Source organism: Entelurus aequoreus, linkage group LG20, assembly GCF_033978785.1.
Source record: "Entelurus aequoreus isolate RoL-2023_Sb linkage group LG20, RoL_Eaeq_v1.1, whole genome shotgun sequence".
Lineage (NCBI taxonomy): Eukaryota > Metazoa > Chordata > Actinopteri > Syngnathiformes > Syngnathidae > Entelurus > Entelurus aequoreus.
Genome location: NC_084750.1, coordinates 39,138,009 through 39,165,682, shown reverse-complemented (window position 1 = coordinate 39,165,682; position 27,674 = coordinate 39,138,009). Strand labels below are relative to the sequence as shown.

Below are 27,674 nucleotides of genomic sequence, written 5' to 3'. Positions count from 1 at the left end.
CATGCGGCTCTTTGACCACTCTGATGCGGCTCAGCTGCATGCTTGACGACCCTCCCGGTTTTCCCAGTATACTTAACGACCCCCCCGGTTTTCCCAGGAGACTGCCTCTCCTAGAAATCTCCCAGGGCAAATATTATCCTATTTTCACTCTAATTACTTAATCAAGGGCGTGCCCTAATGGCACTGCATTAATTGTCCTCTATAGCATTTACAAACAGCGTGCCAGCCCGGCCACGTGTTATATGTTGCTTTTACTTGCACACGTAGGCGACAGCAAGGCATACTTGCTCAACAGCCACACAGCTTACACTGACGGTAGCCGTATAAAACAACTTTAACACTGTTACGTTACAAATGTGCGCCACACTGTGAACCCACACCAAAAAAGAATGACAAACACATTTCTGGAGAACATCCGCACCGTAACACAACATAAACACAACACAACAAATACCCAGAATCCCATGCAGCCCTAACTCTTCCGGTCTACATTATACACCCCCGCTACCACCAAACCCCCCCACACATCAACCCCCCCGCCCCTCTCCGTGCGTCGGTTGAGCGGAAGAGTTAGGGCTGCATGGGATTCTGGGTATTTGTTGTGTTGTGTTGATGTTGTGTTACAGTGCAGATGTTCGCCAGAAATGTGTTTGTCATTCTTTTTGGGTGTGGGTTCAAAGTGTGGCGCATATTTGTAACGTAACAGTGTTAAAGTTGTTTTTGTACGGCTACCGTCAGTGTAAGCTGTGTGGCTGTTGAACAAGTATGCCTTGCTGGCACTTACGTGAGCAAGCAAAAGCTGCATTCAACATGTGGCCAAGCAGGTATGCTGTTTGGGCAGGCTGTAGAGGGCGCTAAAAGCAGTGCCAGCACGTCCTGAAATTTGGGAGTCTCCCGGAAATTTGAGAGGGATGGCAAGAAAGACGCTATCAAGCGCCGCTCAATTAAAAGTCGTGGGCCGCACTAACATTAAATTTCCATATTGAGATGCGTGCCGGTGCGTGTGTCAGAGACCCCTGGTTAATATAGCGCAAAGCAATTCAAGCTTTGTATGCTGTGTTTTTCGTTTTAAATTTTCAAAAAAATTATGTGGCTCCCATTGTTTTCTTTAATTTGTGAAACTTTCCAAAATGGCTCTTTGAGTGGTAAAGGTTGCCGACCCCTGGGCTAGGGCATGTGACATTTCCGCAAAAACAAGGAAATCCACGTTTTTAAACATACATTTTCGGGTCAAAATTTCACTTCTGCGTTTTTTGATGAAATATCAAATCCATCCAAACAACATTTGTTTAACGCTCGCCTCAGCAACAGGTTTTCGCTTTTTTCTTGCCTAAACACTGCACTGAGTTGCAGGACGGGCAGACGATGCGGAGCACCGAAACAAGCTCGTTCGTTAGCATAGTTATTAGCATCATCTAGCTCGCTCACGCCTTTCGCTCTCCGGGCCACAATGTTGACAGCTGTCTATTTTGCTGCTAATCATATTTGCATAATTACAAGCCGAACACTGTTAGTTCCGAATCAGTTGTAGAGTATTTATTAGTAGCCAGCGAGAAGGTATATTTTTGACGCGACAAATTGTAAACAGAAGTCACGCCACCTGATGTGGCGTGGCTACAGGATAGTGTTGTCAAAAATGTTTTTTGCACATTCTCTGCATGCATGTTGTAGAATTTTACATTACATTTTTAAATTATAATAATGTTAGTAAATGATCTACTAAAATAACTTAAACATTCTGTTGTACAGGACAAGTGAGTAGGGATGATACTCGAAACCGGTTTTCCCGGTTGTTCAATAAGAAAAGAACCGAGTCCTCGGACTCGAATCCCTTTTTGAGAACCGGTACCCGTTATCGAGACCACTATAGTAAAGAAAAAGAGTTGGTTCTTTATTCTAATCCCGTCCCGACCAGAAATGCTCCGTGAGACATCACAAGAAATGACGTCATGTAGCTCAGTCATTAGGCGCAGATAGTGAAAGCAGGAAAACAATTGACCTGAAAAAGCGCTCCAAGGTGTAATGAAGTTCAAAACAAAAGGTATAATCCAATGAATAACTTTACTGAGAGATTTGAGCAGGGTACAAACACATGACGAACACTTTTACGACCAACCGGAAACATAACAAACAGGCTAGCAACGCACCTCCTTTACGGCAGCTGTCACAACATTCTTAAAGCAACCGCAGCACATACATATATATGACATCTCCCTTTTTTAACTTTTGTTTTTCTTTCCTTGTAAACAAAACAAAATCACACTGTATATGTGTTGTCTGTCTAATTATAAATAATGCAGACGAGGCGTGTCGGCTGAGTTCTTGACGTTTACTCTCACAGCGTTATTGCCTGGTGGCAACGTGCACAACACTTTTCGGGGCTACTGCGCATGCTCGTCACTCCCGTTGCATGCTGGGTAGTGTAATTGTTATTTTCCCTAGCTCATAACATCACATCTTTCCCCCTATAAAGAAATAATGTTAACTCAATAAAGTGTATTTCTTTTTTTAGCTTTAGCTTTTCATTTTTTAGCATTGTAACCACATTTGCAAACAACTTTTCTCTTCATAGAAATTTCTTTCAATAAAGAAATAAAGTGAAAAAATGTCAAACCATCATAACAAACTGTTATGTCAAATAGCAGCAGAAGGGCACTTTTTGGAGAGCTGTATTATTTTCAGTTTTGTGCCCAAGGGACTGATTTTATTTAACACTATATTATTATTTATACACCTATAGTGATCACAGAGACAGGTTTTTTTTGTGTTACTGTATATATTTGTTTTTCTGAAAAATCCCACTTAACAGCCAATATTTATTTATTTTATTTTATCTTTTTAGGGGGGTAACAGTCAATATTTATTTATTTATTAGATTTTATTTTTTTCTTATATAATAAAAGTGAGCTTTTGTTAAACCAAATATTGTGTTTTTTTTTCCATATACGACAACCTATCTGGACTCGATAAGAGAATCGATAAGGAATCGGTTCGATAAGAGGATTCGATAATAGGCTCGAACTCGATAATTTCTTATCAAACATCATCCCTACAAGTGAGTGTCAAAAAGACAGCCAAATGAAGTTGGTAGATAAGAATAAATCTAAAGGTAAAATATAGTGTAGAAATGCACCCAATTGCATTTTCTTTCAGTGTTTGCATGGCAGCACTTTGTGTTGATAGAAATGGGCCTTTTTTTTTGTTAATGTTCCTCTTTTTTTCCCTCAAAGGGTGCTTACATCCTTGTAGGTTAAAGGCTACAAAAGCTTCCCTTGGCTGTTGAGCTGACATATGACTTAAAGTGCAGCGAGTAAGCACAGCGATAGGGTTGGGTACCATTCACATTTGAACCAATATGGTACAATTTTCCGGTACCGAAGAATCCTATACCAGGGCTCGAATTTAACCACGGCAACCGCAGCAAGTGCCGCGACCGCCCTTGTCACTTGCCGTAATGCCCTAAGAAATTGACCAGCATCGACGGCAAGAACATGCCGTAACTGCCCTTGACTTTTTACTTGATAATGAACTAGGGAAATGGTATAATAATAAACCGCAATAAAATTCCCGCCGGTTATTAGTACCGTCTCCTTTTTTATTTACCGAAAAAAAGTAATTTATTAATGCATTTTAGGCAACACTGTTTACTTCCTGAAAACAAGGTCAGGTGCATGCGCACTAGCGTCGTTTGGCTTGAAAATCATGACGCATAAACTACACAGACTTTGCTCCGGAGATTTCCCCTCGGAGTAAACAGAGCCAAGCGCATCAATTTACCTCGCTTCTCGGCATGCGTTTAAGAGCGCACTGCTGTTTTTAGATGATGACAAGTGTGGACAATATTGGAGACAGACACACTTGTCCCACACTAAAAATACATAGCGAAGGACAAAGCTATTTGATGTTGCTTTTATTTTCTCAATACAGCGTTCATCAGCTGTGACTGAGAGTTAATGACGTGAGGAAACATGCAGTAGGCGATGTGTCGGAAAGGTTGTCACAACTTCTTAATAAAGTCTTTAGTTTGTTCACTGGGATGTTCACTTGTCCTTTATTTAACTGCAAACTGTATAAGTGTTCAAATAACATCAATCAATCAATCAATCAATCAAAGTTTACTTATATAGCCCTAAATCACGAGTGTCTCAAAGGGCTGCACAAGCCACAACGACATCTCGGCTCAGATCCGCCATCAGAGCAAAAAAAAACTCAACCCAATGGGATGACAATGAGAAACCTTGGAGGGGACCGCAGATGTGTGTATCAATACTAGCTAAAATGTTTTGTCATCTCATCGAACTGAACGCAGGCTGTGAAGATTGTGTATGAGGTATGAGAGGTGTCACTCTTTATTTTTGTTGGCCAAACTGTTGTACTGAACCACTAGGGGCGTTGGAGAAGAACAAAGCTTGTTTATTAGACTTAATCTTCATTAGCCAAACTGCTTTGAGTTTTATATTGATATCAAAAAGTAAACACCAGGTTTTTTTTTACATTACTTGTGTTTTTTATCATGTCCCAAAGTACCGGTAATTAATTAAAAAAACATTCATGTGACACAGTATTTTGTTAATGTTATATTGTGTATACCGGTAGTTAATTCCTACACAACATATTTCTGCTCAAACTCTTAATGGATCTGTCCCGATACAGCATCTACAGTACATATAAATGTAAATAACTTTAAAAAATAAATAGATAATAAAAAATAAAAAACTCACTATCAAAATGTAAAAATAGAGATAAAGACATGTAATGACAAAAAGATGACACGTTGATATTATTAATGAACAAAAAAACAAATACTTGTCTTTAAATATATGGATAACGTTTATCTATAGCCTTCTTATTTGACATTACAAATGACATGATGGTATTACATTCACACTCAACACTGCTTTACCTAATAATCAGTCATCATGATTTAAATTTTGATAAAAAAATAATCCTAATTATTACTTTGGCCATAATTGGCAGCACTAGATCTAATACATGAACACCATGTATTATGCCTGGTATATATGGACAAAAAGTGCAGTTACGTCTTATGGCCATCAAGTGCCACCTATCAAAATTCTTACATTGGTTTTTAATTTTGAATCTCTTATGTCCATAAAGTGCTATCTTGCACAATGTATTTATTATTTATTTTTGTTATTTTTGTTATTATTTTTTTCTGCCATATTACTTTGTTTAATGCTTTTGTTGCTTTCATATGCACATTCAACTTCTACTTGAGGTCCATGAAACAGTGTTTTTATCTACAATAATGTTTCTCCTACAAAGGAAATCATCTTGAAAGTGTTGTGTTTTTAAAAAAAATAGGACTTGGTTAGATATTTTTTTTAAATTTTGAGCACATTTAAAAATACAGCGAAAGTAATAACCACGATAATTTTGGTCACAATAACCATGCTAACAAAATGTCATACTGTGACATCCTTATAACGGACAATTGTAACGTAATTGTTTCGTCAAATAAATTGATAAAAAAACCGACATTACTTTTTTTCTTCTTCTTTTAAGACATTGCATAATTATCCCTAATCGGTATAAACAACATGGGAACAGCCATTTTGGAAGCGTGTGTCAAAGGTTAACCGACAACGAGAACAGCCGAGTTGTTCCGAGAGATACACGAGTTGCATCAGGGTCTGGAAGCACGTCAGGTGTTCGGTGAATTTAGGTCAGGCAGCTCTCAAAATGCTGAGTAAGAAATGAATCAAAAAAAGAAAACACGCAAAAAATTACAGGTGGTTGAGAAAAAATGTAGCAAGCTACACAACTTCTTTCGGTAGGTTAATTTTATAGTTTAAATGGAGTGCTAAATTAGTCGATCGTATGCTCTCGGAATTCAGCAGTTCTGGACCTGTCAATGTTGTTTATGCGCTGTATCGTGAATGTTTATTTTGATTCGTGGCTGTCAACGACCACGTCTAGATTTGTTTAGTCTCTGATGAAAACAATAATGGAATTAAAATGAGTTTTATTTTCATTAACAAATTTGGAGGTGTTGAAATCACCATGTAAAATCGCTAATGCTAAACATTAGCATGTCAATAGGAAAGCCAATGTATTTTAGCATCGAGCTAGCGCATTTTTGGAAAAGTGGAGCCATACTTAACTTACGTTGGAGCATTTTTTGAGTCAATTCCTTTTGTTGACATTGAAAATTGCAACATCAACTGGAGGTAATTTGGCTGAGTCTGCCCTCAGTGCTGCTGGAGTGATTGCGAAGTGCCAAAGCACAAAGAGGTGTGATGTCACGCACAACGCAGGTACCGTAAGATGGCACTGTTGGATTTTACGTTAACTGGGAATTTGAATGAGCATAGGTGACGATAAAGGATTTTTAAACCTATGGCAGTTGGTCGACATGTTTTTTTCCCCATTTGTATTTACAGTTAAACCTGTCTATAGTGACCATTCATACAGCAAAAGTGACCACTACAAACAGGTGGCCGCTATAGGCTGGTTGCCATGACAAACTCACATGTTGAATATTATGGAAGAAAGCACAACACAATTCCTATCCTTGCATGTTTATCCTAAAAAGAGCAAAAAAACCAAAAACTAATTTCCACTAAATGCACTTGCGTTGTGGCTGTATAATTGCTGCATAGCCGATACCCGATATTCCACTCTATTCATTAGTCAACTTGCTTTATCGCAGCTGCTTTTCATGTCTATTCCGTCTCGTCTCCAACGCTCCAGAGCTCTCAACAGCAAATGCGCAAGGTTTTTGTTTTTAAAGGCTGCCGCAGCAAAGGCGCATACATTTTATACAGATGGGACAGAAAGTATGACCCATAAACAAAATAAATCTGGTTGATTTTCAGCATAAAGCGCTCTGTTTCAGCTTACTTACTCATGTTAAAAACACAACGATCTCTATTAAGGGGGAACTGCCGTTTTTTGGAATTTCGTCTATCATTCACAATCCTTATGAGACGAGAACACAAATGTTTTTCTTTTTTAATGCATTCTAACTTGTAAATAAACACTGGCAAAATCCTGCTAACATTGAAGCCAATGGGAGTTGCTCTATTCTGCCCATAAAGCGCTCTAAACGGTGATGTATCATGTTGTAACTATGCATGTTTGAAATAAACTTAAACCGTAAAAATCATCCATCAACGTTTTATTTACATGCTGTAGGCATATACTGTATGTAATGTAGTAACAGGCACATTCATAATAATGTAATATTCACGTGTTTTGCTCATTTTGAGCATACGGTGGCGTATTAATTTCACAGATGCGTTACAAAGATCACTTTTCCCTTTAACGACTATTACTAATCATGGCAGACTCCATTACAGCCAACAACGATTACTTCGGAACAAGTGATGATCCAGAACCTTATGTTGTTGAGCCTGAATATTTGGAGGATAAGCTACAAGTTTTAGAAGCTGCATGACAAGCAGATCGAGCAAGTAGCACTAATGCTAAGTGTTAAACAAGAAATACAAACTACAAGCACAATAAAGCACTCACTGTACAATGTCTGCTCTCACTTGGATGGCGACTGATGGGATGTTTATATCTTCCCATTTAGATGAAGAATCAATCATAATCCTCACAAACAATTAAAAAATAAAGTTGACGCAAATGAGCGTCTTTTTGTGTCTTCCTCGACATCTCCGGGTATAAGTTGGATGTCAAAATTGACCAGCTTCCCAGTTTGTGGCCACATCTTTCAGCTTTTCAGGTAAGAGTCATGATTTATAATCTAGAATTAACTTTTACCAACTTTGAGGCATTGGAGCTCAATATTTCAATATAGCAGCATAAGTTAGTTGGCGATCTGTGATCACGGTTCCGCTTAAATAGTTTGTCTGCGTTAGTGATTATAGTAACAGAAACACTAATATTTGGTTAATATTCAGATCAGTATTGTTGCTTATTGTTGGCGGGTTTTTTTGAGCGTTTTATGGGCGAAATAGTGTACTTGCATTAGCTGCATTGTTAGCCACCTCATACTTACCGTATATAAGTAATAAAAAAAAAAGGAAAACATATGTGTTCTCGTCTTACATAAGGATTGTGAACGATATGCAAAATTCCCCAAAAAGTGCAGTTCCCCTTTAAAAAAAAAAGGCAAATCTAAGCAAGTCCACCCTTCTTTTCCTTCTCCAGTTGGCTCTTTTGCCAGTTTGTTAGCAGTAGGCTGGAACCGGATGTAGAGGAGACAGTATTTAGTGGAGCTACTAGTCAAAGGTTCCTGTGTTGCTGAAAACTGCTCTTCCTTTGTTATTGAAAAAAGCAACAAACGTAACACATACCAGTTGTATTTCACTGAGGACTTGTCAGTGACTTCACTCCTGCTGTCTGGTGGAACAAACACAGTGGCAACACAAATGCACTCGCTGGAAATTAAGACTCAGGCCATCAACATCCTACGTCATTGCAGCAAATTTTGATATAGTGACAAAAAAATAATAATCCGGGATGCAAAACTGGTGGCAACTATAGACTGACCAGGAAACCTCTGTGTGCAAGTTTTGATGCTAGGTAACTAGACGGTAGTTATGCTGCTATTGACATATCACGCAATATAAAAAAAAGTTAATGATACAACACATGTCAACATAAATGGAATTAATTTTTTATTGAAATTACCCTTTAGGCACTCATATTTTATGTCAACAATAGCGCTCAACTGTCATGTCTGTGATCATGTTTTGTTTAAGTTATGTCCTGTTTGGTTTTTGGACTCTTTGGTTCCTGTTTTCATTCCATTGTTGTGTCACCATAGCAACCATTAGTTTCACCTGTTTCACATTTTGAGTCACGCACCTGTTGTCACTAATCATGTCACCATTATTTAAGCTTGCAGTTGCCAGGCAGTCGGCCTGGCGACATTACCTCTGTTACGTCTACTAACTCTGTTACCCATGCTACGCTTGCTACCATAGTTTATGGTATGCCATGCCAAGTAAGTTTTGTTTTTCCATGTCACAGTTATCGAGTTTTGTTTTATGTCCATAGTTTCTGTCCATGTGTCAGTATTGTTTTCATAGCCACGTTTGTTCTCCGCCTTGTGCGCGCCTTTTGTTTGTTCTTTTGTTAGTGTAAAATTATATTATGTATTTACCTTCATCCCTTGTCCGATCCAATTCCTTTGCATTCCGGGAAAACAAACCATCCCACAGTCCACGTCATGACAGAATGTCGCCAGCAGAAAAGAGTTTTACCGCAAAGAAGTTGGACGAGGGAGCATGGTAGGTCCTGCGCACTTTGGAGGCGGAAACACTGCGCTTTTGCCCCAGGGAGCGCAGGGGGATGATGTGGGGGCCTGGCAATCTGGTGCCGATCGGCGCGTCGCTCCAGTCCTGGAAACGTCGCCAAGGATGAGGGACGTCATAAAGGGCTTCCGCGAGTGGACAGGAGGCGCCTCTCCCGCGGGCTCCTCCCCCTCCGGGCGGAAATGGACAACAGCCAGCCTGGCAGCTCCAGGAGGACGCCACAGACTTTGAGATTTTTTTTCCAAATTCTTTTTCTTGTCAAAACAAGCCATGTCCTAGGTTTCATGCCACGCCCATGCCACAAGATTTTTCTTTTTTTTTACCCAATAAAACTCAGGTGGGTAAAAATAAAAAACAATTTGGACAATTTAGAGGGGGGGATTCTGCCCCCCTCCTGACCTTCTCCACCCACCCCGAAAAACTATTCCAGACCGCAGGGAGCGCGTCTGGTATCCGCCCCTTGAGGGGGGGCTAGGGCCGGGAGCTGTGCTGGTAGGGTGGCTCAGCTGCGCCCAGCCAGGCAGCAGCCTCCAGACCGGCCGCCACCACCAGTTCTTCGCCATGCCAAGCCACAACCTCCAGCCCGGCCCCCACAACCAGTTCATCACCATGCCAAGCCACAGCCTCCAGCCTGGCCGCCACCACCGGTCTTTCTGCCTGCTAAGCAGCAACCTCCGGCCCGGCCGCCACCACCGGTCTTTCGGTCTGCCAAGCCGCAACCCCCAGCTAGGCCACCTCCGCCAAACCAAAGCCACGGCTAGCACCTCGGCTACCAGCTCCAAGGCTAGCACCAGTAGCTGCACCACGGCTAGCACCTGTCGCTGCACCACGGCTAGCACCTGTCGCTGCACCACGGCTAGCACCTGTCGCTGCACCACGTCAAGTACCAGGACCTGCACCACGTCAAGTACCAGTACCTGCTCCAGGCCGTCAAGGGCCGCCCATAGCAGCTCCACGCCGTCAAGCGCCGCCCGTAGCAGCTCCACACCGTCAAGCACCACCAAGCCAAGACCCGCCACGCCAAGACCCGCCAAGCCAAGACCCGCCAAGCACCAAGCCAGGACCCACGCCAAGCTTCGCCACCTGCCGCACCACGTCAAGCTTCGCCGTCTGCTGCACCCACGCCTGCTTCGTCTGCTGCCGATCCCACGCCAGACTCGTCTGCTGCCGAATCCACGGCAGACTCGTCTGCTGCCGCTTCCATGCCTGACTCGTCGTCTGAATCCACGCCTACCACGTCGAGGACACGCGCATTCACGCCTGCCACGACGACGACACCAGCATCGACGGCAAGAACATGCCGTAACTGCCCTTGACTTTTTACTTGACGGCCACCTCCCCGTTGGGGGAGGTGGCCGTTCTCGGGTCGCACACCTCGTCAGGTACAGCGGCATTCTACGCGTCGTCGCCAACTAACTCTGCCCTGGTGGAAACGGGGACACTTGGTCTGGCGACCCACCGCCAAGTCCCCCTCCCGCCCTCCCATGACTCTTGAACATTGTTTTTTTTTTTTGGACATCTGGTATCTGTCCTTAAAGAGGGATCTGTCATGTCTGTGATTATGTTTTGTTTAAGTTATGTCCTGTTTGGTTTTTGGACTCTTTTTGGTTCCTGTTTTCACTCCATTGTTTTGTCACCATGGCAACCATTAGTTTCACCTGTTTCATATTTTGAGTCACGCACCTGTTGTCACTAATCATGTCACCATTATTTAAGCTTGTAGTTGCCAGGCAGTCGGCCTGGCGACATTACCTCTGTTACTTCTACTAACTCTGTTACCCATGCTACGCTTGCTACCATAGTTTATGCTTCATGCCATGCCAAGTAAGTTTTGTTTTTCCATGTCACAGTTATCGAGTTTTGTTTTATGTCCATAGTTTCTGTCCATGTGTCAGTATTGTTTTCATAGCCACGTTTGTTCTCCGCCTTGTGCGCACCTTTTGTTTGTTCTTTTGTTAGTGTAAAATTTAATTATGTATTTACCTTCATCCCATGTCTGATCCAATTCCTTTGCATTCCGGGAAAACAAACCATCCCACAGTCCACCTGATGACATCAACATTTTTTAGTAGTAAGAGGAACACAGTGGACCCTGACTTGATGAGGCTGGCTTTCTACATAAACAAGACTTAGTTAAAAAGGTTCCACTGTGCATTTAAACCAAACGCCTTCCACCTAGGCAAGTCAAAGCTTTTCATCCTGTCAGTATCACTAAGCAGTGACTTGGAGAGAATGACTGCAACACAGATGCGTGAGAATAAACATGTCTCAAAAATAAAGTGTCTCTTAAATTTAGAAGATCAGCAAAAGTATTACAATATGGGAGGGATTTAGAAATACTTTAAAACATTCCTAAATTTGCTTTGTTTGTACTTGTAGGTTCTGTACGAGCAGTAAGAAAACATTCAGCAGCAGAATGATGCTGGACAAGCATGTTCGCCTTCGACACAGCATGGAGATGCCGACAGTAAGTTAGTTTCCTTGCCACACATTTTGGTGCAGTTACTGCAATGACATGTTTTCTTTGATGCTCAAATTTGATTGACATTGTCAGAATTCAACTGTGGTTGTAGAAGTGAGCTCATTGTGATCAGGGCTGTTTATAGTATTTTAATACAAGATACTTCAAATTGTACTCGGTTCTTCATTAGCCTAAGTAGTACGTTTTTAACAAAGTTTTGTATTTTTTTTTTTTTTAGACTAATCCTACTCACCAATCGAAAGACAAACTGCAAAGAAAATATGTAACGGGAAAAAGTTTAAATATTGATAATACTGTAGATATGTTCTGATCAGGGTTCTATGCTGCCGATTTCGATACCAATCATTCATGAGTGAAATTGGCTGATACTGTAAACATCTATTAAAAGGGCTGTTTACAATATTTACACAGATCCTTAGAGGGCGTCAACTTTCCAATATATTTTACACAGTATATTCCTCTAGATTGGAACAAAATGACGCACAGTACATTACGTATGTACGTAACACATGCTTTGGGTGTTGTTGGCTAATAATAGCGATTTGGATAGATAGCGTTAGCTGCCAGTGAATGTGTATTCTATCATAACAACAACATGACTGCAAATTGTCAGTTGCTTCTCTCGAACTGCTTTTGTATGTGTGCACGGACTCCCGTGGCATACGTGACAACTGACAGCCGTAAACACCAATCATTTTATTCGACCCAGTAAAAAAATGTATTCCATAAACTTAGTAATTGTTCAAAATATAGACAATTATAAAACACGTGTTCTGTTACCCCACTAATGGTAACATGAGGTAACCGTTGGTGTTTTTGTTATATTTTTTGCTTTGAAAAATGTAACTGAGGAAGTTGCAAACATCCCCTTTAAGTGTACATTTTTCAATGTATTTATGGTGAGTGCTATTGACCGTTTAACAATATTAACACAATGTTTCCTCCAAAAACATTGGATAGGTTGATTTGCAACACCAAATTGGCCCTATTGTGTGAATGTGAGTGTGAATGTTGTCTGTCTATCTGTGTTGGCCCTGTGATGAGGTGGCGACTTGTTCAGGGTGTACCCCGCCTTCCGCCCGAATGCAGCTTAGATAGGCTCCAGCACCCACCGCGACCCCGAAAGGGACAAGCGGTAGTAAATGGATGGATGAATGGATGGATGTTTAAACCAGTTTTTTACTCTCTTTTATTACATACAATTGTGTGAGCAAAACAAAGTCAATAGTACAATAACTAAACAAAGGCAAAATCCACAATATACCTGTACTATTTATTTTGAACCTTTTGATTTTTGCCCTCAAATCTTATTGTTTATTGTCTATTAATATCTGCTCACTTTTTGCTGCAACACGTGTACAATTAGACAACTTTAAGTTCACAAAGCGTTTATTTTTTGTGTTGTTTGAAGCAGTTTATTTTCCACAAAGAAGGTAATGTTTATTAACTTAAGGGGAGCGTACCACAGTTAGCTGCTAGCCGCCCATCAGCCGGTGAACCACAAATAAACACAGTATCAGCCAGAGAGGATTGGCGTTTGTGATCGGCATTGAAAAGTATTTATCGGCAATAGACATCAATTACTTTTTCACAAAAATAGTCCGATGCTTGATGGAATCGGCACATCCTTAAAGGGGAACTGCACTTTTTTTGTTCATAAGAGACGTGACGATGGATGTGTTTTATTATTTTTTTGCATTGTAAATATTAAATCAATGCGATCAAAAGTCTGCTTACAATGGAGCCTATGGGAGCCGCGCAATTCCGCCTACAAAGCCCTTAAAAAAAATCCAAACACCTCCATTGAGGTTTTATATACATGATGATATGACATGATGAGTATTAGGCCTGGGCGATATGACCTAAAAAATAAAATCCCCAATTTTTTTCACCAAAAATTAGATTTACGATTGTTTCCTTTTTTCACCCTACTTTTTAAAGAAAACATTGAATACAAATGACAGAGATCATTTAAAACAAGTTTTTATTTTATTGAATCAAAAAGGAGTGGTTTGAAATGATATTACATACGCTGCATCTTACTCTTTGGAAGCAATACTTGTGCTTGAATAGAATACTTCTGTTAACAAAAATGTAGCATTGCACATTGCATGCAAATAAACGATCTCCAACATTGAGATCAATTAAGTGCAAACTTCTGTCTTGAATAACATACTTCTGTAAATAAACATGTAGTATTATACATTGTATCCAAATAAATAATGAAGTAAAATATTGAGAGAACTATAGTTTGTTTCAGTAAGTAGATAAAGCAAACAGTCTTTTTCATTCACACATCTTGGCGGTGTGCTAAGCAACTTCTTTAGTGATCGCTCTACGAATTGTACTTCTATCTCATTATTTGTGTAAATGATTCCACCATAGTAAGGTGATTTTTAGCCCGTAGTGTGTTTGTTGTTGCGTCTTGTCCGCCTCGTAAAGAATTGTACAGACCCTGTTTCCATATGAGTTGGGAAATTGTGTTAGATGTAAATATAAATGGAATACAATGATTTGCAAATCCTTTTCAACCCATATTCAGTTGAATATGCTACAAAGACAAGATATTTGATGTTCAAACTCATAAACTTTATTTTTTTTTTGCAAATAATAATTAACTTAGAATTTCATGGCTGCAACACGTGCCAAAGTAGTTGGGAAAGGGCATGTTCACCACTGTGTTACATGGCCTTTCCTTTTGACAACACTCAGTAAACGTTTGGGAACTGAGGAGACACATTTTTTAAGCTTCTCAAGTGGAATTCTTTCCCATTCTTGCTTGATGTACAGCTTAAGTTGTTCAACAGTCCGGGGGTCTCCGTTGTGGTATTTTAGGCTTCATAATGCGCCACACATTTTCAATGGGAGACAGGTCTGGACTACAGGCAGGCCAGTCTAGTACCCGCACTCTTTTACTATGAAGCCACGTTGATGTAACACGTGGCTTGGCATTGTCTTGCTGAAATAAGCAGGGGCGTCCATGGTAACGTTGCTTGGATGGCAACATATGTTGCTCCAAAACCTGTATGTACCTTTCAGCATTAATGGCGCCTTCACAGTCTTGGGCACTAATACAGCCCCATACCATCACAGATGCTGGCTTTTCAACTTTGCGCCTATAACAATCCGGATGGTTCTTTTCCTCTTTGGTCTGGAGGACACGACGTCCACAGTTTCCAAAAACAATTTGAAATGTGGACTCGTCAGACCACAGAACACTTTTCCACTTTGTATCAGTCCATCTTAGATGAGCTCAGGCCCAGCGAAGCCGACGGCGTTTCTAGGTGGTGTTGATAAACGGTTTTCGCCTTGCATAGGAGAGTTTTTACTTGCACTTACAGATGTAGCGACCAATTGTAGTTACTGACAGTGGGTTTCTGAAGTGTTCCTGAGCCCATGTGGTGATATCCTTTACACACTGATGTCGCTTGTTGATGCAGTACAGCCTGAGGGATCGAAGGTCACAGGCTTAGCTGCTTACGTGCAGTGATTTCTCCAGATTCTCTGAACCCTTTGATGATATTACGGACCGTAGTTGGTGAAATCCCTAAATTCCTTGCAATAGCTGGTTAAGAAAGGTTTTTCTTAAACTGTTCAACAATTTGCTCACGCATTTGTTGACAAAGTGGTGACCCTCGCTTCATCCTTGTTTGTGAATGACTGAGCATTTCTGGAATCTACTTTTATACCCAATCATGGCACCCACCTGTTCCCAATTTGCCTGTTCACCTGTGGGATGTTCCAAATAAGTGTTTGATGAGCATTCTTCAACTTTATCAGTATTTATTGCCACCTTTCCCAACTTCTTTGTCACGTGTTGCTGGCATCAATTTCTAAAGTTAATGATTATTTGCAAAAAAAAAAAGTTTATCAGTTTGAACATCAAATATTTTGCCTTTGTAGCATATTCAACTGAATATGGGTTGAAAATGATTTGCAAATCATTGTATTCCGTTTATATTTACATGTAACACAATTTCCCAACTCATATGGAAACGGGGTTTGTACTTTTATACTCAATCATGGCACCCACCTGTTCCCAATTTCCCTGTTCACCTGTGGGATGTTCCAAATAAGTGTTTGATGAGCATTCCTCAACTTTATCAGTATTTATTGCCACCTTTCCCAACTTCTTTGTCACGTGTTGCTGGCATCAAATTCTAAAGTAAATGATTATTTGCAAAAAAAAAAAAGTTTGTCAGTTTGAAAATCAAATATGTTGTCTTTCTAGCATATTCAACTGAATATGGGTTGAAAATGATTTGCAAATCATTGTATTCCGTTTATATTTACATGTAACACAATTTCCCAACTCATATGGAAACGGGGTTTGTACTTTTATACCCAATCATGGCACCCACCTGTTCCCAATTTCCCTGTTCACCTGTGGGATGTTCCAAATAAGTGTTTGATGAGCATTCCTCAACTTTATCAGTATTTATTGCCACCTTTCCCAACTTCTTTGTCACGTGTTGCTGGCATCAAATTCTAAAGTAAATGATTATTTGCAAAAAAAAAAAAGTTTATCAGTTTGAACATCAAATATGTTGTCTTTGTAGCATATTCAACTGAATATGGGTTGAAAATGATTTGCAAATTATTGTATTCCGTTTATATTTACATATAACACAATTTCCCAACTCATATGGAAACAGGGTTTGTATTTCCCACACTCGACTGGAGGCTTCTGTTTCAGATGCTGGAACAAGTTGGTTATGTGGATGCCTTTTTGAAACAAACGTTGCACCGTGCAGTCATTTGTTCCACGGCTGTTGCCGCAAAACCAAATACTGACAACACTTTTATTTTCTTTGAAACAAATGTCTCGCTCTCCTTAGCGTTAGCATAAGCCATGTTTTGCTATGTCTCCCGCTAAGGAAGTAAGGATGGCGCACGCTACGACCAAGTGTCTTTTCGTGTCGTCCTGGCCATTTTCGGGTCCTAAATGGCTGTCTTAAGTGTACCAACTTGTCGGAATACCTACTCAGATTCTTCTGTCCAGGTGAGATGGATGATTTATAATCAAGAGCAAATTTACAGGGAGCAATGAAGCGAGGAAGCAGCAGACCACTCAATGATGGACACGCGGTAGTGATCACGGCACCGCTATAAATAGTTTATCTGTGTTAGTGCTTATAATAACAATATCAGTAATATTTGGTTAATATCCAAGTCACAAAATGTAAATGGAGTATTGATTTTTGAATGGTTATTTATTGGATTTTATGGGCGGAATAGTGGCGTTCCCATTGGCTCCGCTGTAAACTGACTTTTATTTACGTTTATTTAATAGTTAGAATGCATTTTTTTTTTATTAATCCGTCATGTCTTTCATGATTATTGTGAACAATAGGCAAAATTACCAAAAAAGTGCAGTTCCCCTTTAACTGATAAGAATGATACAAATACAGTATAGAATACGTTGTTATCTTTAACAACAGAGCTGACATGCAGGCTGTTCTGTCTTTTAAAAAAAGTATATGCAAAACTTTTTACCAGATCTACATTTGTTGATTTTAAACTATTTACAAAATGTGGGATGTTAAAATGGCCTCTGCGTCCTTTAATTTTTCAGTATAGTGGAACCTCGATTCACAAACTTAATTTGTTCTTTAAAATGGTTCGTTATTCGAAAAGTTTGTATAGTGAAGCGGAGTTCCACATAAGAAACAATGTAAACATTAAAAATTGTTTCTAGCCTCGACAAAAGTCCATATTTTAGTAAAAGAATGCACACTTTAAAAGACACTAATATATATATCAAACAAACATAACAAGAAGGTAATGGATTAACCATCTCCCTATTATCAAAAGCAAGCTGAAGGCGCATACACACTAAAGTCCCTTTGGTTCTCTCAAAAACGTTAACCTTATTGCTACAATAATAATAAAAAAAGTAAAAACTTTGAGGCAAGGAGTGGCGTGAGAGAGAGGAGGGTCAATGTGTTACTGTTCCGAAGGCGAGTTCTCTTTTTACGGAGGTTCCCTCTCCTTTCTAAGTCTACAGTAAGCATTTGGCTTTTTTGGACCCATATTGAGTAGGAAAAATACAGTCAACAAAGCTTGGCGCATAGCACTGAAATGTAATGGACTGCATAAAAAGGATGTGACGCCTCTCCAAAATGGCCGTGCCTCATGTTTATTGTACTGTACAGGAAGTGATGTCCCCAAAATGGCAGTGCCCCAAGGCTTCCAGCGGCACACAAAATGAATGAATGAATAAAGCATTCGTACACCGAGACATGGTTCGCACACCAAGGCGTACAGTAGGGAAGGGATTCATATGACCCCATTCCTGGGTGGATCTTGCGTGAGAGGAAGGTGGGGGGTTAATAATTTTGCAATGCAGTCCGCTGAAAATGATGGAAAGCGCCACTCTACATAGCAACTGACGCTGTGGTCAAAGTTGGATTTGCCACACAACACATCCTAAGATATTCAACACTCTAGCGTCACCTGGCGGATAAAGTGGATAGTCACCCCCCCCAATTAATTCCATTGACTGTATTTTTCGGATTATAAATCGCTCCGGAGTATACGTCGCACCGCCCGAAAATGCATAATAAAGAAGGAAAAAAACATATATACGTCACACTCGAGTATAAGTCGCATTTTTGGGGGAAATTTATTTGATAAAATCCAACACCAAGAATAGACATTTGAAAGGCAATTTAAAATAAATAAAGAATAGTGAACAACAGGCTGAATAAGTGTACGCCATATGGCATAACCAACTGAGAACGTGCCTGGTATGTTAACGTAACCTATTATGGTAAGCAGTGGCGTGCGGTGAGGTTAATGTCTGGTGAGGCACTGCATCATCACAGTCAGATTTACAAACATATGAACCCTAAAGAGTATCTTATTCACCATTTGATTGGCAGCAGTTAACGGGTTATGTTTAAAAGCTCATACCAGCATTCTTCCCTGCTTGGCAGTCAGCATCAAGGGTTGGAATTTGGGGTTAAATCACCAAAAATTATTCCCGGGCGCGGCGCCGCTGCTGCCCACTGCTCCCCTCACCTCCCAGGGGGTGAACAAGGGGATGGGTCAAATGCAGAGGACAAATTTCACCACACCTAGTGTGTGTGTGACAATCATTGGTACTTTAACTTAACTTTAACATTACATTTACAAACTGTAGCACACAAAAAAGCACATTTAATTAAAAAAAAAGTTATTATGGTCTTACCTTTTACTTATAAGTGCGGGAACAGTGGTGTTCGTGTTGGGAGAGTTGTGAATGAATGAAATATGACATCCGTGCTGCAGTCTGCAGGTGTACCTAATGTTGTGTCCCTGCGGTCGTTCGCGGCTCCTCCACCGCGAGCATTGTTGTTTTTGCACTTTTTGGCTTATTGTTAAGTGACTTTTTTTGGGTGGATTCGGTCTTGCACGTGGAGGGTTTGGGTGTGGGCTTTGGTTGGTGTGGCTGTGGCGCTCCCGTCGGGCGGTGCATTCTGCCGCGGAGGTGCTTGGCACCAGGAGGCGGGGTTATGAGACGAGCCTCACACAGTGTGTCTTCGCAGCAGTTTTATGATCGCTCAGCACAAGAAATACGTTACACACATACAGTTGTTGACAAAATACACTGGACATTATATACCTCAGCTAACTAAACTATGGAAATGTATAATATAATTCATATAGCAATACGGTCTCACTGCACAGCAGGCCAGCAGTTAGCCGAGTCATTGTGCACAATCCATGTTGAGGCACAACGCAGTGACGTGCCTCAACTGACTGCTGATCACTGCACCGTCTCTTCTCAGTATGTGAACGGCAAATGTGAAAATAAAAATAAAAATAATCTAAAACTGGTGAAGTTAAATGGAAAATAACTTTAGTATAATCACTGGATACATATAACAATTTAATTAATTTTTTTTTCTTTTTACTTTTTTTTTTCTTTCCATGATGGCAGGTGAGGCCGTGCCTCCCCTGCCTCTAGTGACTGCACGCCACTGATGGTAAGAGTCATTCAAATAACTATAACATATAGAACATGCTATACGTTTACCAAACAATCTGTCACTCCTGATCGCTAAATCCGATGAAATGTTCTTTCTCGTTGTCGCTCCTGGTATGCGCCGCTAGCGTCCTTTCTTTCTGCTGCTCGATCGCAGTTTTCTGCTGCATATTTCACTACGTCCAGCTTGTAATCTGCAGTATATGATTTCCTTTTCGGTGCCATTTTTGTTCAACCCTTGTCAGTTTTTATAAGTTACCGCCAATGTAGAAATGATCCATTTTAATAGCTACGGCAGTAGCATATAGCAGTTAGCATCCCATGACCCACAATGCACTTCTGCCATGACCCTCCCCCGCCGAATTCTTATTGGTTGACGTGTGTGTGACGATTGCTGACATTTTGCTTCGTCTCTTCCGTGAATTAGATAAATAATATTATTTTATATTTTACGGTAATATGTTAATAATCTCACACATAAATCGCTCCGGAGTATATGTCGCACCCACGGCCAAACAATGGAAAAAACTGCGATTTATAATCCAAAAAATACGGTATGTCAGATAAACCGTGACCTTCTTACTGTATTTGGCGCAATCTAAAAGCCCGTAAACCGAAAAGTTCGCAAATGGAGGGGTTTGTAAATCGAGTTCCACTGTATGTGTTCCCTAGTCAAAAAAGTTTGAGTATCCCAGCTGGTATCAATCAAAGCTCAGCAGTATTTTGTGTAAAAGCAGAGTTGTTGATGAACTTGAATTCAATAAGTGTCAAATGTGAAATGATGTCATCTCAGCAGGGAGCCACTGACGAGGCAGACAGCTCCTCGGAACTCGATGGCACTCTGATGACCCGCCGTGGACGCAGAGCGGCTGTTAAGAAGGAACACGAAGACGAGTCTACTCCTGTGAAAAAACTACGACCCTCTTCCGCTCCAGCCCCTTACTCTCCCCCGGAGTCCGGCTTCCGCTGTGCCCCCTGCGGCTTCACCACAGAAGACCAGTCCACCTTCCTGACGCACATCGGCCAGCATCAAGTAGCCGCGGAGGGCGGCGCCGGGCAGCAGTGTGTGCAGTGCGGCGCCTGCTTCACTTCCACCTCCTCGCTTTCACGCCACCTTTTTATCGCCCACAAAGTCAAAGATGCAGTCTCTGACCAACAGCAAACTCCCGCCTGCTCCGACTCCTCGTCTCCTCTCAACAGCAGGAAGCTTGATGAGGATTCTCTGGGTTGTGCTGCAGCGGCATCGCCGTCCTCGCATACAAACACAGAGAAGGAGGACGGCGCTTTGAACTGTAAGGTGTGCGGTAAACACTTTGAGAAGGCCACCGATCTGAACACGCACTTCAGAACTCACGGGATGGCTTTTATCAACGCAAGAAAACCAACCTAGACTGTGAGTAACTCTCAACAAAGTGCCTTATTTATTGATGATTTCTGGCTGAGCTCAATTTCAACCAAATATTGCACACTCAGTTTCTATGTAAACAATCAGAGATGTTGGCTTTAACCCAAAACAAGACACTCTGGATCTGAAACATTTTTGGGCGATACGGGAAATGTTGGTATCGATTTGATACCAAGTAAATCCAGGGCCGGTGATGCTGGTGCAAGTTTTTAATCAAAATGTTTTATTTAATGATTTTGTGTTACATTTTATGATCACGATTATAATCATTTTAAAGAAATGATACAGATTTTAGGCAAACAACAAATTTTATCTACACACTTATTTGTGAGCAGTTAAACAATGTATAAACTACTGCTATTACTTGTCTTAATCAGATTAATCACACACTTTTGGATCCTGATTAGTCCTGTTTAATCTCTGTAAATCCTCTGCTTGCAAAATTAAAAATTAACTCTAAAAAGACCCCAATATTTTGACACGAATGCAATTTTATTATCAGGATTTCTCACACAAACATATAAAAAAATGTTTTTCTTGAATGTGCGTCAAAACCTGAGTATAATCTCAAATCCCATCAGAGTGTGTTTTGAAGCTAACATTTTCCCAAAGCACACCAGTCTGTTTCCTCAATCATCTTTGCACTAACGTATGCATTGACCTGATCACTGACCGTATAACAACTTAAGCTCTCTTTCAGGTAACCATTCACAGTTAAAGTAAAAGAAGCATGTGCAGTCAAAAAATTGGGTGAATAATCTGTGTTGATACATTATAAATGTGATAATTTTTTTAAATTAATTACATGTGTTAACTCTTTGAATTTGACAGCTCTAATATAAACACAATATAAGACAACATAATACAATTTTCTCCATTTATTACATACAATTGTTGGAAAGCACACATTTTTAATGGCTTTTCTTTTTCAAAGCCTTGGCTTTTTGCCCCCAAATCCCTCCTCTGTTCAAAAACATATTCCCTGAGTTTGTAAATAATATACCAACAGCAAAAAATTTTAACATATTAAAAAAAAACAAAGAAAGTGAAAAATCTCAATCTCATCACACTAGTATCGATCCGATTCCTTATACTACCCTCGGGAGAAAACTGGATGCATAATATGCCTTGTTAAAAGTGAACTTAAAGGGTTTCAAATCGACTGATTATGATGACAAAGTACTGAGATACAATATTACTGGAATATTAGATTTAGCAGTACGGCCACTAAATATGGGCCCTAAACAGAATTTTTTGTAGGCCCCTATTTCTAATACACACTGATTTCACAATTTTTTAAAAAATAATGTGAACTAATTTTTTGAATTTTTTAATCAAACTTAAATATAATTTGATGCATGTTTTGTACTAAAACAAATTCACTGGAAATAATTTATGCAATGTATTTTATTAGTGCAAAAAACTATTTTAACATCAAGAAAAAATACATTTATAAACCTTCCAAAATTGTATTTCATCGGTACTCGAACCTAGATACCTCAACTTTACAAGACAAGCATTAGGGCTATGCTTCACAGGAGCCAGTGTAAATATGAGGGAAATGTTGCCAATATGTTCCTGTCCAAAACATAGCAGCAGGCAGTCAGGAATAGGTTTGCGGTAAAATGTCATATGAAGTGCCCTGTCATTCAGTAATTGACATACTGTATCTATCACATGCACTTCTTCGTGCATGTTCTGTGTTTGGGCGAGAGGCTTCTGTTTCGCACAGTAGCTTTGAAGAATGCATCGGGTCTGTCACCCATAGAATAAAAAGAAACCGCTAAACTAGCTAGTATAACTGTGAAGGTGACTGTTAAAAAATGTTTCCGTTAGACTTTGAGACTGTTCAACAGATAAATGTTCTCTTCTCCCTCTCTACAGCAGTGCTTGTCAATTATTTCTGTTACGCAACATGTTGTGCCCCCCACACTCTTGGCCGGAACTATAAACAGTATTATTTGTCTTTAAAATTGTTATAAATACACCTTTGCATAACACTGTATCCTTTCTAAAAAAAAAAAAAAAAAAAAAAAAAGAAGAGAGACATACCTGTATACTGTAGATCAATTTATAACAAAAAATAAACTCTATTGGTATCGTTTTTTAGTCTGTGACAAAAAAGATTAAAAGTGGATTAATTGAAATTAAAAAAGAAATCCCTATTTAAACTATCAACATTTTTTGACTGACTTGAACCATTTGATAGTCCATCCATCCATCTTCTACCGCTTGTCCTTCTCGGGGTCGCTCGGGGTGCTGGAGCCTATCCCAGCTGCATCCGTGCAGAAGGTACACCTGGTACACCTCATCGCAGATAGACAGACAATATTCACACTCACATTCACACACTGGGGCCATTTTAGTGTTGCTAATCAACCTATTCCCAGGTGCATGTCTTTGGAGGTGGGAGGAAGCCGGAGTACCCGGAGAGAACCCACGCAGTCACGAGAAGAATATGCAAACTCCACACAGAAAGACCCTTGAACTCAGGACCTTCTTATTGTGAGGCAAACACACTCACCCCCTGTTCCACCGTGTTGCCTCCATTTGAAACTGACAAATTAAATGAAATAAAATCAATAAATGTTAAAAAAAATTTCAAAAACTAACAACTTTTTTAGGTGTGTCTAATGCTGCGGGTCAGAGTAGTATCAACATTTGCATTTCAAAATATGGAAAATCTGGGAAATTGGTAAAAATGTGGGATTTATCTACACCACAACAACTCGCCATCTACTCAATTTTATACAATTTTATAGCAGTTTCTATATTTATTACATTGTAAAGTTTCCTGGTGAGGAACCCTGAAATTTTGTGAACATTTAAATAACAATTGTGGGATCTTTCACATAGTTTGTTTGAGACATTTTTCAAGATGGCTGACATAATTTCTTCCTGGATGTTACAGAAAGTATGAGAATGTGTGAGCTACTGCCTGCTCTTCTTAATTTATGTAATTATATTTGTCAAAATATTTACACAATGTTTGGATTTTTGGCAGACATATCTTTTCTGTCGTCTTCAAGTCCATCCATCTCTGTCGCCTTGTTATTTGAATGAATCACGGAGCATAAAATTTGCTGCGCTGCTTTAACGAACCCACGCTCCGAGTGTTGCAGGCGGAGGTTTGTCAAGCGACTAAACAGCTGCATTAGCAAAAACAAACGAAACGGGACTGTAAATTTACCAGCAAAAGTTAACGCTTTTGACAGGTAAGCAGAGGTGACATTAAAAGGAGTGGGGGGGTGGCTGTGGTGAGATAAATGCTCTGTCAGATATCCAAACATATTTGGGTAGAAGTATTATAGAATTATTAAATGTTTTATGTAATTTGTTTTTTTTAAATTATACATTTTTTAATTTTTTTTTAATGGGCTCCAAAGGGAACATTTCTCATGCAGGGCAAAAGGGCTGGGGCTTGAGCAGTGGTTATTACCTACTTTACTATTTTTTTTAAATACTCAAAACTGGTATAAAATGTCTATATATTGGGTCTGCTAATGTAGCTCTGTTTTAGTTGCCAATTAAAAGGCCAATACCGATATTTGTCGAAATGCCAAATATTCAATAACCGGACAATTTCTACTAAAAAAAAGGAAAAAAAAGGCCGATACGATATTTGTCAAAATGCCAAATATTAAATAATCGGACGATTTCTACTAAAAAAAAATAAATAAAAAAATAAGGCAGATACTGATATGTGCCAAAATGCTAAATAACTAATAATCGGACGATTTCTACTAAAAACTTAAAAAAAAAAAAAAAAAAAAGGCAGATACCGATTTTTGTCGGACGATTTCTACTAAAAACAAAGAAAAAAGGCTGATACCGATATTTGTCAAAATGCCAAATATCCAATAATCGGGCAATTTCTGCAAAAAACTAAAAAAAAAAAGAACACAGATACCAATATTTGTCAAAATGCAAAATAACCAATAATCGGGACGATTTCTGCAAAAAACTAAAAAAAAAAAAAAAAAAAGAAGGCAGATACGATATTTGTCAAAATGCCAAATATCCAATAATCAGACGATTTCTACTAAAAACTTTTAAAAAAAAAAAAGGCCGATACAGATATTTGTCAAAATGTCAAATATCCAATAATCGGACGATTTCTACTAAAAGCTAAACCCCCGAGAGCAGCGGTTGTCGACCTATCAATTGTGATCCACTAGTCAATCTTTGGGACTTTACTGGTGGATCCAGAAAATATTAGGAATAATAAATGTATTTTGACAAGAGAGTGAACGAGACGAGAATGAACAACAGTCATGTACTTTAACCCAATAAACACACCTGTGTGCCTCGCCGCTCTCCAGGCACGCATCCTGTCAATGTAAACACTGGCCCCAACCCTGAGCTCATTCCCCGAAAGCCACGGATGTGCTCCGGCTTACAACCGCACACCACAGCAGTTCCGCCCCAAAACGTGCGTTGCATGACGTGCACACGACACAGAAAAAAAATCTAACCGCATCAAACAAACGCGCCATTGGGAGGTATTTTTATTTTGCCCATAAAACCCAATAAATAACCATCCAAAAAGTGCCAACAATACTCCATTTACATTTTGTAACCTCAGTATTAACCAAGTATTAGTGATATTGTTATTATAAGCTCTAACACAGACAAATATTTATAGCGGCGCCATGATCACGAGCTTGTGTGCCAATGTTGACATGATCGACTGATCAGCTGCTTCCTCCTTTCCTTGCTTGTCAAACTTTATTCTAGGTCATAAATCATGCCACTCACCAGGATAGTAGAAGAACCAGGACGTATACCGACAAGTTTGTGCACATTGACAGCAAATTTAGACCCGGAAATAGCGAGAACGACACGAAAAGACACTTGGTCTCACACCCCTTTTCTTTGCGAGGATTAGAAGTCATTCTTCATTTAAATGGGAATATATGAACATCATAGCAGTCGGCATCCTAATGACAGCAGGCCTTGTACAGTAAGTGATGATTTATTATGTTTGTTGGCTCTCATGAAGTCTGCAGTGAGTAGTAATAAAAAAATACAAATAAAAAGCGAACGTTGAAATGCGTTTTTGAAATTAATACGCTGTGCATGCTTAAAATGATCAAAATATGTAAATGTTATTGTAAATGTGCCTGTTACTACATTACATATATACTTATATTATGTATATACTGTAATTTAATCGAGGTGTTTGAATGTTTTTTTTTTAGATCTCTATTGGCAGAATAGAGCGGCTTCCATTGGCTCCATTGTAATCTCACTTTAATCACATTTATTTACTATTTAGAATGCATTAAAAAAAGATACATCCGTAGTAATGTCTTTCACAATGACTGTGAACGGAAATTCCCAAAAAAGTGCTGTAAACATTGCTCCAAAGTACTGACTTTGTTGTATATATTTTTTAGGAGCAGTAATTGTATTTGTAAAATGATTTTCAGTCCAACATGTCGGGTGGCGTGGCTCGGATGGTAGAGCAGCCGTGCCAGCAACTTGAGGGTTCCAGGTTCGATTCCAGCTTCCGCCATCCTTGTCACGGTGGATATGTCTTGCGCTAAACACTTCACCCACCTTGCTCCCAGTGGCACCTGCACTGGTGTATGAATGTGCAGGACTCCCTTGAAAAAGAGATTTCTCAATCTCAATGGGACTTTCCTGGGTAAATAAAGGTTTAAAAAAGGTATATAAGGGAGTTGGAAGAAGCAAATCTTATTTAATCTTACCCCTTCATCATATCACATCTCAGCAATTAATCTCAAGCGATGCGTTGTGGAAGGTGCAGACGAACGAGGTAGCAGCTGGCAGTAAAAAAGGGTATTTATTAATTAAACAGACAAAACAAAAAGCAAGAAAAGAAGGGAAGTGCTCTGAGCGGCACAAAACAAAATTCTGGAACGCAGCAAAAAAAAACACTTCCTGTGAAGGTGGAGCAGACGGCGTCCACAAAGTAGTGCGTAGCATCAAAAAAGATCGTCATTCGTCACCCGTGAACAGAGAATAATGTCCCGACAAACTAACGGTGTCGCAAGCTCAACTTAAATAGTGCTAATCACAAACAGAAAACAGGTGAGGGTAAAAGTGCTCGAAGGCTGGCGTAAATCCTGCCCACCCACTCCACCAGACAATTGAGGGACAGCGGAGTTCATACTCCAACAGGCTCCTTCAGCTTCGTTCCCACAGTGTTCGATTCAAGAACTCCTTCATTCCGCACTCCATCCAGCTGTATAATCACTTGCCATACAGCAATAGATATATCTGTCTATTACCTGACCCCTTCTATGTTAGCTACTTCTCATTGTTTATAATGTCTATTTTCTGCTGGATCTACTCTCTATTTTATGCTGCAGCTGTTACACATACTGTAATATTGTACATGGTCATTGTTATATATTGTATATATGATATAAACATATAATATAATATATCAGTATACATCATATACTGTACACATATTAAGTAAATATTACGTATATATGTTATATTTTATATTGCTATATTTAGTCTATTTTATACCTGCATTGTCCTTTCCATCATTTGTAACCGAGCTACTGTGTGGAACAAATTCCCTTGTGGATCATT

The 27,674-nt window shown here is 39.7% G+C and overlaps 1 protein-coding gene across 2 annotated transcripts in view; it reads left to right on the top strand.

Annotated features, from left to right (window-relative positions):
- The window catches only part of LOC133636264 (zinc finger protein 687a-like), a 49,104-nt gene extending 26,121 nt beyond the window's left edge, over positions 1-22,983 (top strand). Inside the window, exons 10-11 of one of the 2 annotated variants that reach the window (XM_062030102.1) lie at positions 11,628-11,715; positions 20,496-22,983. In XM_062030102.1, the coding sequence (XP_061886086.1) occupies positions 11,628-11,715; positions 20,496-21,089 (682 nt within the window). In that variant the 3' untranslated portion in view covers positions 21,090-22,983. Of the gene's footprint in view, positions 1-11,627; positions 11,716-20,492 lie in introns of both variants that reach the window. The other variant, XM_062030101.1, reaches the window with a different exon arrangement.
- The last annotated feature ends 4,691 nt before the right edge of the window (positions 22,984-27,674 follow it).